This window comes from Zootoca vivipara, chromosome 13 (assembly GCF_965207765.1).
Source record: "Zootoca vivipara chromosome 13, rZooViv2.hap1.1, whole genome shotgun sequence".
Lineage (NCBI taxonomy): Eukaryota > Metazoa > Chordata > Lepidosauria > Squamata > Lacertidae > Zootoca > Zootoca vivipara.
Window position 1 is genome coordinate 43,801,132 of NC_142596.1, and position 13,814 is coordinate 43,814,945.

General features: G+C 39.6%; 1 protein-coding gene across 1 annotated transcript in view; it reads right to left on the bottom strand.

Annotated features, from left to right (window-relative positions):
• Positions 1-13,814, bottom strand: part of OTOA (otoancorin) — a 43,698-nt gene that overhangs the window by 17,412 nt on the left and 12,472 nt on the right. The window contains exons 10-17 of the mRNA XM_088657267.1: positions 11,473-11,613; positions 10,614-10,669; positions 9,604-9,721; positions 4,328-4,401; positions 2,847-2,982; positions 2,304-2,494; positions 1,823-1,916; positions 855-987 (exon numbers count right to left, since the gene is read on the bottom strand). Coding sequence (XP_088513393.1) covers positions 855-987; positions 1,823-1,916; positions 2,304-2,494; positions 2,847-2,982; positions 4,328-4,401; positions 9,604-9,721; positions 10,614-10,669; positions 11,473-11,613 — 943 coding nt within the window. The remainder of the gene's footprint in view (positions 1-854; positions 988-1,822; positions 1,917-2,303; positions 2,495-2,846; positions 2,983-4,327; positions 4,402-9,603; positions 9,722-10,613; positions 10,670-11,472; positions 11,614-13,814) is intronic.

Genomic DNA, 13,814 nt, shown 5'->3' on the forward strand with positions numbered 1-13,814 from the left:
GTCAAAACCAGCACCTTAAACCTGATCCTGTACTCCACCGGGAGCCAGTGCAGCTGGTAAAGCACTGGATGAATGTGATCCCGCGGCCAGGACCCCGTAAGGAGCCTCGCCGCGGCATTCTGCACCCGCTGGAGTTTCTGGGTCAGCTTCAAGGGCAGCCCCGTGTAGAGCGAGTTACAATAATCAAGCCTAGAGGTGACCGTTGCATGGATCACTGTGGCCAGATCAGGGCGAGAGAGGTAAGAGACCAACTGCTTGATACGGCGGAGATGGAAAAAATGCCACCTTAGCTGTGGCTGCAACCTGAGCCTCCATGGAAAGGGAGGCGTCGAAGGTTACACCCAAACTCTTGACAGAAGGCGCTGGCACTAATTGAGCCCCTGCAAGAGATGGGAGTTGGCCCCCCAACCCCATGTCGTCCCGACCCAGCCAGAGGACCTCTGTCTTCAAAGGATTTAGCTTCAACTGGCTCCCACGTAGCCATCCATCCACAGCTCTTGTGGGTCTTTTTTTGTTTTTGTGACTGTGTGGAACCTAGTTCAGCTACTGATTGATTGATTGATTGTGTGACTGCAGTACATTGTTTATTGCTTTCATTTTATGGATCAATGGTCTTGTTAGATAGTAAACTCCATGTTAAATTGCTGTTTTAGGGGGGGTTGCATTACTTTCTATGGGAAACTGCGCCTTGGTTTTGGAACGCTTTGGTTTTGGAACGGACTTCCGGAACAGATTAAGTTTAAGAACCAAGGTACCACTGTATAAATATTCATTTGAGACAATAGACAAACAAAGCCAAACTCAGCAGCAGCATCTTTTTCTGCAGCACAAAGCCAGCAGTGCATTCTACCTACCAGAAGTCAAACCAGGTGTTGCCCCTGGGATGCTGGAGTTGTGGATAAATTCGAATTGAGCCAAGAGCAGCTCCTCAGTTGGCAGAACTGGCCCAGTCATCTTTGATGCTATTTCCGAGATGGTATCAGGAAACTTTAAGGAGAGGGAGGGATAAACTAAAGATGGTCATTATTATCATGCAAGGTGCACTGGCTGAAACGACATATTCTGCCAACTATGAAAGGTGAAGGAGCCCTGTCTTCTTTTGCATTAGGCCACCCTAGATAGCAATACGCTGCAACATTTTGTTGCAGGTCCAGCTTGTCACGATTAATAGCCATGAGTTTGTTTGACCTCCTTTTAAAACCATCTAAGTCAGCCGCCACCACTACATCCAAATCCAGTGAATTCCACAAATAAATGGTGTGCTATGGGAAACAGCAACTCCTTACTGTCAATCTCAAATCTATTGGCCACTAATTTTGTTGGGTGATCCCCCACAAGTTCTAATGCAGTTCGAGGGAGAGAATGAGAGAGAGAGAGCGCTACCTCTATCCGCTCTCTTTGCACTATGCATCATTTTATTACAATAAAAAGGCAAGTGTTTTTTTTATTTTCAAGGCAAATGTTGCATCTTGCAAGGACTCTATATATACTACTAAGTGAACTCATCTGAGTGTGGGTCCTTCGGAAGCCAAAATGGCACAACCGAAACACAAGTGTGTGGCAAAGGGTTGTCAAAGGTAGTATCAGTAGCCTTGGGGGAAACCCCAAGGTTTTCAGAAGTACAGGGGTGGGTGGGACTCAAACAATGAAGACAGAACTTGCTCAGTGGCTACAGAACACTGCCTGTTGGGGAAGAGGACAAAAAGTAGAGGGGAGGGGGAATGGAATGGCAGATCCTGGAAAAGGTCGTCACTGGCTAGCTGGAATTGAGAACAGAAGCAAAGCAGAATTGCACATACTTCAGCAAGAATTCTGACAGTACCTTTTCCACAAGGATGTTTAATTCAGCTTTTGGCAGAAGGGCTACGAACGATCCAACGTCCTGCGTGGTTTCAGCCGTCCAGTTTCTTGGGGAACTTGGAAATACATTTTGGAATATGGTGTGAACAAAGAAATATCAGAGCATGCCACAATGCATAAATAAATGATGTAGCAAATGTACCAGTAAAATCCATATGCTGGAACACAGGCAATAGCTATGCAAAAATGCCCTTTTGTCGCTTTCTTTACATACGATCTTTAAAAATTATTACTTAGACCTGTGTTCAATGGACATCACTTCCCCACATGCCTCTACTGTAAATTGTGCGATTCTCCTATGTTCTGATTGATTGAAGAAAGTGATCAACTTTAAGGTGAAAGCCCTTTCCCATTAATGGTTATATACCGTGTGTTAAATGAATACAACATAATTAATTTTTTTAAAGTGTCACGCTGCTGCACCAAGATTATTATTCTCTTACCCGTGCAATTCGATAAGTCTGTGCTTGATTTCCGTCTTCTGATCATCGCTGAGATGATGGCATAGTCCGAACTGGTGAAGGGCTGTTGCCATCGCTTCCCGCGAGATTCCCTCACAAATAAACGCTGGGGGTAGATGGCAAACGAGATTTCCAAGCAAGTCAATGTCATATTCATCGATGGCCGAGCCGTTCTGAAATAAAAAAGCCAGTGCGTGAGCGATTCTGATCAAGCTACGAGATGGAATGAGTTCTGCAGAACCGCTAAAAACATAGAGAAAACAACCATTAAAAACAGTTAAGAAAACCTAAGGGTTTCTTTCCTCTGGGTATTATGTTGAGTTCCTTTTCCCCAGCTTCATTCCTGGTTTTCTTTGTTGTTTGGCTTGCTGCTGCTTTAATGAGCTAGTTTGGGTTGTTTTGTATATTATGTTTTTAAAATTGTTGTTTTGTATGGTGTTGCCCGGGAAAGACTTGGGGAGCCTGTGCGGACCCCGAAGTGGGACATACACCTTTTAACGAAACAAAATAGTGTCATATTCTTACCAGGCAGTCTTGCACTTTTTGCAGAATTGCTTGTTTCTTCTGCCTATTTGAAACAAGACGGTCAAGTTCAAGCTTCCCCAGGCTGGTCACAAAAGGGGCACAGAGAGGTCCTGAAATGGATTCCAGATACTCAGCGCTAAAGGAAAGATTTAAAATGTCGGCTTTAGGGAAGAAGAAACTAGGATCTTTAGAGCACTGCATACTAAAATTCATTTATCCGTGTATCCCACCTTTCCTCTGAAGGGCACTGTATGATATACATTGGGTTCCTATAGCCCAGGGATGAAGAATGTCTGGTTCCGCCAGATGTTGTTGGACTGTATCTCCCATCGATCCTAGCCATTGGTGATGCTGACTAGGCATGATGGGAGATGGAGTCCAGCAACACATGGAGGGCAACAGGTTCCCTCTACCCTGGTGTGTACGTAGATATATAGGATTGTGGCTTCACAGCAGAGAGCAGAAACCTTTACTTCTGTTCTCTGCTTATCCAAGAACCCTTGTGTTTCTTTAGTGTGTGGGAAAGATCTGAGTGACAAGCAAAGCTTACACTCTCTTATAGATGTGGAGCAGCCATTGCTTCATCCCAGAATCCTATGAGTGTAACCTGAAATCTAGCATCTGAGAGGGATTTGTTCAGTCTGCCATTGCCATCTTGGAACTATTTATAATTCATTTATTTATTGCATTTCATAGAATCATAGAAGGTACCCAAGGGTCATCTAGTCCAACCCCCTGCAATGCAGGAATCTCAGCTAAAGCATCCATGGCAGATGGCCATCCACCTCTTCCTAAAAACCTCCAGGAAAGGAGAGACCACCTTCTGGGGAAGTCCGTTTCAATGCCAAAGAGCTCTTACTGTCAGAAAGTTTTTTCGAATGTTTAGTCGGAATCTCCTTTCTTGTAACTTGAAGCAGTTGCCTTGAGTACTATCCTCAGGAGAAAACAAGCATGCTCCCTCTTCCATATGACAGCCCTTAAGATATCTGAAGATGGCTGTTGTATGTCCTCTCAGTCTCCTCTTTCCCAGGCTAAACATACCCAGCTCCTTCAAGTGTTCCTCGTAAGGCTTAGTTTCCAGACCCCTGGCCATCTTGCTTGCCCTCCTCTGCACACCTTCCAGCTTGTCAACATCCTTTTTAAATTGTGGCAGCCAGAACTGGACACTGGACTCCAGGTGTGGTCTGGCCAAGGCAGAATAGAGTGGTACTATTACCTTGATCTGGACACTATACTTCTGTAGATGCAGCCTAGAATAGTTTAGCTTTTTTTGCTGCTGCATCACACTATTGACTCATGTTAAGCTTGTGGTCCATTTATACCCCAACTTTCCCCCCTAGAATCTCAAGGTGGCATACTGTACATGGCTCTCCCGCACCTCATTTAATCCCCCACAACAACCCTGTGTTTTTGCTTTTCAATGGACCAACAAGGGTACCTTTGCTTTTTATTAAAATAGGTGTGTGAGAGAGAGAACTTACGGAAGCACTGATAAGAGAAAGGGTGGCACAGATGCATTGGAGAGTATCCAAAATTTCCAAGCCAGACAATTGATCTGCAAAGAGGACATCCTTAAATCATTTTTAGATATATGTGATTGTCAATGAGCAATGGAAAAAGCAGCAGCAGCAGCAGGAGCAGCAGCTATAATCCTCAATAGGTTAGTTCAGGCATCCCCAAACTTCGGCCCTCCAGAAGTTTTGAGACTACAATTCCCATCTTCCCCGACCACTGGTCCTGTTAGCTGGGGATCATGGGAGTTGTAGGCCAAAACATCTGGAGGTTAGTTGCTCATAACTTCCAGGCAATATCCAGACGTATCTATCCATACCACACCTTCATGCAATGTAACATAACAGCACTTATGACATCCACATAACATAGCAGCACATAACACAACATCCACAAATGTGTAGATGTGCTGCTGTGAAGATGTGGGTCGTAACACCAGACCCCCAGACCCCCATAATATAACATGACACCACATCTCCATAACATACCAGCCAAAGTCACACATCCATATGCAAACTGTGGCCAATCACCGGTTTGCAATTTCTCTTTTTTTTTTTTATTATTTTTTTATGTTTAATCTTTATTAAGTTTAAAATCAATATAAAACAAAACAATTCTCTAAAATAAAAGCAAAATCAATACATACATATATAATCATACAAATTCAAACGAAGCTTATTCCATCTTCTCAAATATATCGTCAACTTGTCTTATATATCTTCCATTCTGTCTTCACATCTTCTTTTGTAATTCGACTTCCCCTTCTCTTCTATCCTGACTATGACATTGTTTATCCTCCTACTGCTTACATTAACTTTCCTCCTTGGAATACTACAAAATATTGGTTTCTAACCCAAGTTCTTTTAAGTATACTCCAAATTTTCCCCAATTGTCAATAAATTTTTTATTGGAACCGCCCCTAATTGAATTCGTCAATCTCGCTAAATCAATATAACCGATTAATTTCTCTTGCCAATCTCTAATAGTGGGTACTTCCTTACTTTTCCATAATTTTGCAATTAAAATTCTCGCCGCCGCTACCGAGTATAAAAATATCTTTTCATCTTTTTTTTCCACTTCCTCTTCAACCATTCCTAATAGGAAAGATTCTGGAGTCTTCTTTATGTTGTATTTGAATATTTTCTTTAACTCTTCTAACACTCCATTCCAGAAAGGTTTAATTTTTGGGCACTGCCACCAGATATGTAGGAACGTACCTACTTCTCTTTCACACCTCCAGCAATGATTATCTTTAACTTTATACATTTTATGGATTTTGACCGGCGTCAGATACCACTTATAGAACATTTTTATTAAATTTTCTCTAATTGTTTCTGACGCCGTGAATTTCCATGTTACACTCCAGAGTTTTTCCCACTTATCCATTTCTATTGCTTTCCCTAGATCCATTGCCCACTTCGTCATTGTCTCCTTCACGACTTCATCCTTCACTTCCCATTCTAGAATGGTGTTATATACTTTGGATATAATTTTCCGTTCACTATGTAGTAGACTTTTTTCAAGTAGGGATGGTTCGGACATAAACCCTCCTTTTTTCATATCCTCTTGAAACCTACTATTTAATTGATAATATTGGAGCCACCCTGCCAATTGCTGCTTAACATCTTCATATTTTTTAATTTTAAATACCCCTTCTTTTTCCTCTATTAAGTCCTTATACTTTATCCATTTTCCATCATTATTTACTTTTTTCACTGTTATTATTTCGATAGGTGACAACCATTTTGGTGTCTTCGGTTCCATCAGAGGTTTATGTCTTTCCCATACCTTCAATAGAGATTTTTTAATAACATGCGTGTTAAACCCTTTATGTATTTTTACCTTTCCATCCTGCAAGTAGGCATGCCAACCCCATCTATTTTGAAATCCCTCTAGATCTAGTAGCTCGTGATTTTCCAAGGTAATCCATTCCTTTATCCAAAGAAGGCTTGCGGCATCATGATAGATTTTTAGGTTAGGAAGCCCCAGTCCTCCTCTCTCTTTTATGTCGGTTAATAATTTAAATTTTACTCTGGCTGGTTTATTGTTCCATATAAATTTGGATAGATCTTTATTCCATTGTTTAAACATTCCACTTCCTGTTCCTAGGATTGGGAGCATTTGAAATATGAACAGCATTCTCGGTAGAACATTCATTTTAATGGTCGCTATTTTGCCCAGAAGTGATAAATTTAGTCTTTCCCATATTTCTAAATCTTTTTTAACCCCATTCCAAATTTTGACGTAATTATCCTTTACCAGATTATTAGTATTATTAGAGACCCAAATTCCTAAATATTTAGCCTTTTTAACCACCTTCAATCCTACTCTCTCTTGTAACCTTTCAATCTCCTCTTTCCTTAAGTTTTTGACCAACATATTCGTTTTATCTTTATTTATGCTAAACCCCGCTAACTCCCCAAATTCTCTAATTTTCTCTAATGCTTGGGGTACACTTTCCTCTGGATCCTCCAATGTAAGAATAATATCATCAGCGAACGCTTTTAATTTATGGGTGTCTCTTCCCCTTGTTATTCCTTTAATCCTCTCATCCTCTCTTATGTTTTTTAGCAGAAATTCTAAGCACAGGATGAATAATAATGGGGAAAGAGGGCAGCCCTGCCTTGTTCCTCTTTGTATCTGGATTTCCTCTGCTAATTCTCCATTTATAATCAGTTTGGCTCTCTGTTTATTATAAATTGCTCCTATACCTTTTACAAATTTTCCTCCAAAACCCAATTTTTCTATTCCTTTTTTCATAAATATCCATAGGACTTTATCAAATGCTTTTTCTGCATCCAATAATAAAAGGGCCGCTTTCTTATTTATTTTCACACTTAGATACTCCAAAATATCTATAATATTCCTCATATTGTTATACATTGATCTCTTTGGTAGGAACCCCGTTTGGTCTTTGTTAATTAATTTTCCTAATATAATTTTCATCCTATTTGCCAATATGTCTGTAAATAATTTGTAATCATTATTTAACAAGGATATAGGGCGGAAATTTTTAATCTGTGTTGTGTCCGAATTTGGTTTGGGAATTACCACAATATAAGCTTCTTCCCACGATTCTGGGATTGTCCCTTTTTCTAGGATGTTATTCATTAATTTCTTTAATGGATCTAATAATACCTTACCAAATTTTTTATAATATAGTGATGGTAACCCATCCATCCCTGGTGATTTTCCACTCTTAGCTCTCTTAATTGCCTCCTGGATTTCTATATTTGAAATACTTTTATTCATTAACTCCATCTCTCCTTCTTCAATTTTAGGTATATTAGTTTTTTCAATATACTCTTCCACTTTTTGGCAATCAATTTTCCCCTCTGTATATAATTTTGAGTAAAATTGTGCAAATGTTTTCGAAATTTCTTTGGGCTCCATTATCGTCCTTCCCCCTTCTACTAATTTCGTTACCAATCTTTCTTTCCTCTTTTCCTTTAATTGCCAGGCTAAATATTTTCCAATTTTATTAGAGTATTCAAAACTTCTTTGTTTCAAATATCTTATCTTATTTTCTATTTCTTTGTCAAGTATGTTCGATACTTGACTTTGCAACACTTTTATATTTCTTTTCAAATCTTCTTTATCCATTTTACTCACTTTCCCTATTTCCAATTCATTTTTCCTAATTTCTTTCAATAAATTGCTTAATTTCTGTTCCTTTTCCTTCTTTTTCCAGCTACTTTGACTTATGAAAAATCCCCTAATCACTGCCTTTCCGGCATCCCACACTGTGTTTATATTTGTTTCTTGATTTAAATTTATTTCCAAATACTCTTTTATTACATTCTCCGCCTTTTTAACCACATTTTCATCTTCCAGTAATAACTCATTCATTTTCCATCGTTTGATTGTCTTTTCTATTCCTGCTATTTCCATCAATACCGGGTTGTGGTCAGATACAGTTTTGGGTAAAATATCAATTTTTTTACATCTTAATAATATATCCTTGGTTGACCAAATCATGTCAATTCTGCTTTCCGAATTTTGTGGGTGGGAAAAGAAAGTGAATTGTTTTTGTGTTGGGTGTAAGCATCTCCATATATCTGTTAGGTCTAATTTATCTACTAATTGGAAGAAGGTTTTTGGGAGTTTCCCTTCTTTTTTCCTTTTTTCTTCATTTGATTTATCATAATCTGGAGTTACAATTCCATTTAAATCCCCCATTACAATATGTTTTTGATCACTATATTCCATTAGGATATTTTCTAATTTTTGATAAAAGACAGCTTTATTTTCATTTGGTGCATATATTCCTGTTATAAATATATTATCCAAATTTTTTTGTATTTTAACAATATTAATTCTGCCATCATTATCTTTATAAATTTGTACTGGGTTCAATTTGGGATTTATATACATTACCACTCCTTTCTTCTTTATTGTATCTGAGGAGATAAATTCCTCCCCTAATTTTTTATTAATCAATAATTTACGGTGCTTTTTGGCAATATGCGTTTCTTGCAGACATATAACATCTAATTTCCTTTTAGCCAATAAATGTTCTACCCTATTCCTTTTCACTTTGCTGTTTAGCCCATTCACGTTCCAAGTAATAATTTTTAGATCCATCCTTCACTCTTGATTTATTTAGTCAAATACCTTTATTTATTCCTATTTCTTGTTTTTTTTTTCTTAAGATAGATTTTGTTTCTTCCACAAGAGGGAGTTTCAATAAGGAAAGAGAAGGTAAAAATAGAGATAATAGAGAGGGAAATAAGAAGAGATAAAAGAAAGAGGAATAGAAGAGCAAATAGGAGTAGAAAAAGAAAAAAAAAGAAATAATAATAATAATAATTGAATTAAAGAAATAAAGAAATGTATTCTACATTTTATCTCTGAAAGGCACTTTCTCAACGACCCACTTGCAAATTAAGTCCCACCTGGAAGCACAATTAGACTAGTGTGCAAAACCCAAAATTGGCTATCCACCAGATTTTTGCATTCCTTCTATTGTTGCAACACGATTCTTGTCCGTTTAAGCACACCAAATTGCGCACTTCTTTCAAAATCTATTTGAATCGCATATTCAAATAGTTTTTGAAAGAAGGCAAACAAATAAACGCTATTTTGAGGACATTAAAAAAAAATGAAAATCTCAGAGTAATGCAGAAATGTAACAGAATTATGGTAAAAGCTTTAGAAGGTGGTGTTGGCCTCAAATGGACCCACCTACGCTGGCGCTAGCTTCTGTTGAACACAGAATAATCATTACGGTGCTTTCAAGTTTTACCTGATATGGCGACAGCAGGTGAAGATTCTTTTCAAAAACTTTGAATGTGTTTAAAAAAGAGACTGTGCTCATACTCTCAAGCTGACTGCACGTTACTCCTTTCACCAATTGGCTGATGCTGATTTGAAGAAAGCATAGATAGTTAAGTGGTTATATGACCCAACATGACTTGGCACCTTTTACAGTGCAATTCTACGTATGTCTACTCATATGTAAGTCCCATAATGTTCAGGAAGTGTGCTGAGAACTGCATCCAGACCATCTCTATTTTGCAGGTGGGACTGAGGTGCATGGTGTAAATTTAGGTTGGGTAATTAGAATTAGTGCTTTTTATCTCTAAATAAATGTTTAGGGGTGCTCTCATTTTCCTATTCATGTTGAAATACTGCCCCTCAATGAGGCCAAACTTAGATTCACAAAATGTTTAGGGGTATGCGGCCCCCCGCGGCCCCCCCAGAAAAATAGCACTGATTAAAATACAGTGGTGCCTCGCTTAACGAATGCCCTGCTTAACGAAAGGTTTTTTCTAGCGGAGGTTGCCTCTCTAGACGAATGCGTTTTACAAAAAATTCGTCTAGCGAATCACGGTTTCCCATAGGAATGCATTGAAATTCAATTAATGCGTTCCTATGGGCAAAAAAAAAATCAATGCATTCCTATGGGATTCGCTAGATGAATTTTTCGTTATAAGAAAAGATCTGTGGAACGAATTAAATTCGTCTAGCGAGGCACCACTGTACATTAAAGTGCTTGGTTGCCCCCAGCTCAACAACTCCACTTTTTAAAAATTGGACATTTTTGTGGTTTGGAAATTAACAGTTAAATGCACTTGAATGGTGTGGGACGAACAAAGGGGAAATTGCTTCCTGCGTGCTGTTACGTCCATGGTGTTGCTCTGCCTTATAGAAATTTCAGGCATCTGAACCTCAAAAGAGCAAGAAAACAAAACTTGCAGTTGTGGCACCATAAGGATGGAAAAGTAAGGGTCAGTGTGAAATTTGCACTCATACCTTAAGAGGTCGGGAGGTGGGGTTTTCTTTGACAACAATTCATACAGAAACAAGGCCTGAAATTAAATTATAAATCGAAATGAAAGTACTGAAATCAAATTAGCTGCGCACACACACATGGGATCTGCAACAAATTGGTGCACAGCCTCCCCAGTTCCTAAAAGGAATGCTACTTTTCATCACTTCAGTCTCCTCTCCCAACTTCAGTTTCCTTCCCTTGCTATACTTAGCTGACATCATGACATTCAGTACCTCCCAGTACCTGGTCTGCATTTAGGAATACCCAGTGCCGGATTTACGTATAAGCTAAACAAGCTATAGCTTAGGGCCCAAAAAAAATTAAAGGAAAAAACCCTGGATGTACATTTCCAAAAAATAAGATAAAAAACAAATACAATAAAACCTACATACAGCAACAGTGTTTTGTGTTGTCTGGGCTCCTATGATGTAAGTAATGGGCCCCGCATGCTAGCCTGCTACCTGAAATATCACTGGTTTTCTCATTTCTGTATATAGGGTACCTACATTCTACATAGACTGGTTGCATGCCAACATGTGCAAATGGCTTTAGATACCTATTAGGTCCATAAATTACCAAATAGCAGACATAGGCTCACTCCAGCCCTCCAGATGTTTGGGACTACAATTCCCGTCATCCCTAGCTAATAGGACCAGCATCTGGAGGGCCAGAGTTTGCCTGTGCCTGCCATATAGCATATATTCAACACAAAAACAGCGACAATTTGTTGTTGACAAAGGACAGCTGGACATATAAAGGGCTATTTTCAGTAGCTTAGGGCCTCATCAAACCTAAATCTGGCCCTGGGAATACCGGAGAGCTATTTGTGTTGTTAGTTACCTGACTTGGCCTTAATTCTTTGTCTTTCACCAGTGAAGAGTTCAGACCTTCCTCCATCCACAAAGTAACAAGTGACACCTCTTTAAAAAAGGCCCCTTGCATATCGGCAATCACTGATATCAGCTCCGTGGATTCGATCATCTACAGAAGAAGCACAAGAAGCAATGCTAAGAAGAGTTCTGCGATGAATAGTAAGAATAATAAAAATAATTTATTATTTATACCCCGCCCATCTGGCTGGGCTTCCCCTGCCACTCTGGGCGGCTTCCAACAAACATTAAAATACATCAAATATCACAGATTAAAAACTTCCCTAAACAGGGCTGCCTTTAGGTATTTTCTAAATGTCAGGTAGTTGTTTATCTCTCTGACCTCTAATGGGAGGGCGTGCCACTACCAAGAAGGTTCCCTGTAGCTTTGCTTCTCGCAGCGAGGGGACCGCCAGAAGGCCCTCGGCGCTGGACCTCAGTGTCCAGGCAGAATCAGGCCAATGGCTGTTCCAGTCCAGCATCCTGTTCTCACAATGGCCAATCAGATGCCTGTGGGAAGCCCGAAAGCACACCAGTGCTCTGCCTACCAACAACTGGTGTTCAGAAGCGTTACAACCTCCAAAAGTGGCGGTAGAACATAGCCATCGTGGCTAGTTGCCTTTGATAGCTTTATGAATCCTCAAAACTTCTTTGAAAGCCATCCAAGATGGTGGCCATCTTCTTGCAGTGGCGAATTCTCCATAGTGTCTTACCCAGGCATCTCCAAACTGCGGCCCTCCAGATGTTTTGGCCTACAACTCCCATGATCCCTAGCTAACAGGACTAATGGTTGGGGAAGATGGGAATTGTAGTCCAAAACATCTGGAGGGCCGAAGTTTGGGGATGCCTGGTCTTACCCCAGTTTACATCACTTGCTTTAACTGAACATTTGCAGCTCCCTCAGGGTTTGACCCAAACCCAAAGGCAACAGTACTAGGTATAGCTTATTTGGAAGTTCTTCTGACTGAACTCAGTGGGACCGAAGCCCCATCTGCAATTAGACAATTACAGCAATATCATACCATTTTAAACATTTGTACTTTCCACCAAAGAATCCTGGGAATAGTAGTTTGTTAAGGGTGCTGGGAGTTGTTAGGGGTATATGTAATCGAATGATCAAAAGACAGAAAAATCAACACATTTACTTTAAAAAATGTACATATTAAAATGCCATGTCTAGGTAGACTTGACTGAACAAAAATGGTGCTTGCTGAGCCTTCAGTACAATTGGACCAGTCCTGTGGAATACACGGGCAACAGAGATTCAGCCAGCATCTTCTCTGCCAACTTTTAAGAGCCTGCTTAAAACTTTTCTATTCCACCATGCCTACAGTTATGTGGGCAGTCGAGTCCATCCCCCCACAAAGGTCTATTGCTGTTTCCTTTTAATTTCTTCTTATGTTTAAGTTGTTTTTAACTTTTTCTCTCTCTTATTGTCCTTATATGTTTATGTTTTTATATTGCTGTAGACTGCTTTGATATATTTTTGTCAGACAGTGGTACATAAATATAATAATAATAATAATAATAATAATAATAATAATAATAGGCAGGGAGTTCCAGAGACTCAACACTACCACACTTAAGGGTTGGCATTGTCAGTGTCTTGATAGTGTTATCAAACAGTTCAAGCACTAGGTCACAGTAGGCTTGGATATATCTGGGTGGAAAGATTCAGAAGTTTCCTAACAATTCTTGTCTAGGTTCCTGACTGCAGTGTCCTCTTCCTGCCTGACACCAACATTAGGAAGAACTTCCTGACAGTAAGAGCTGTTTGGCAGTGGAATTTGCTACCAAGGAGTGTGGTGGAGTCTCCTTCTTTGGAGGTCTTTAAGCAGAGGCTTGACCGGCATATGTCAAGAATGTTTTGATGGTGTTTCCTGCTTGGCAGGGGGTTGGACTGGATGGCCCTCGTGGTCTCTTCCAACTCTATGATTACTTGCACAGCAAACCTGCACAGCTTTCTTAATCCAAAAGCTTGTCCTGAATGGTAGGAAATGTTTGCTTTCTTTCACCTGGCCACAACCTGTAGCCCATGCTTTGTGCTAAGAGTGAGGAACCTCAAGATGTTCAGGACTACAACTGACATCATCCTTGACCATTAGTCATGCTGCCTGTAAGTTGGAATTCAACAACATCTGGAGGGCTATAGGATTCTCACCGCTAAGCTTCTCGCTGATAAAGTCTTGAGAACTTTAATTGAAACTGTTTTTGGAATGTTTTATCTGTTTTAGATCTTTTTATTAAAATAATAATAATATGGGTATGTTTGCTCCCTCAGGAGGTAGGACAGGATATAAATTCAACAACAAC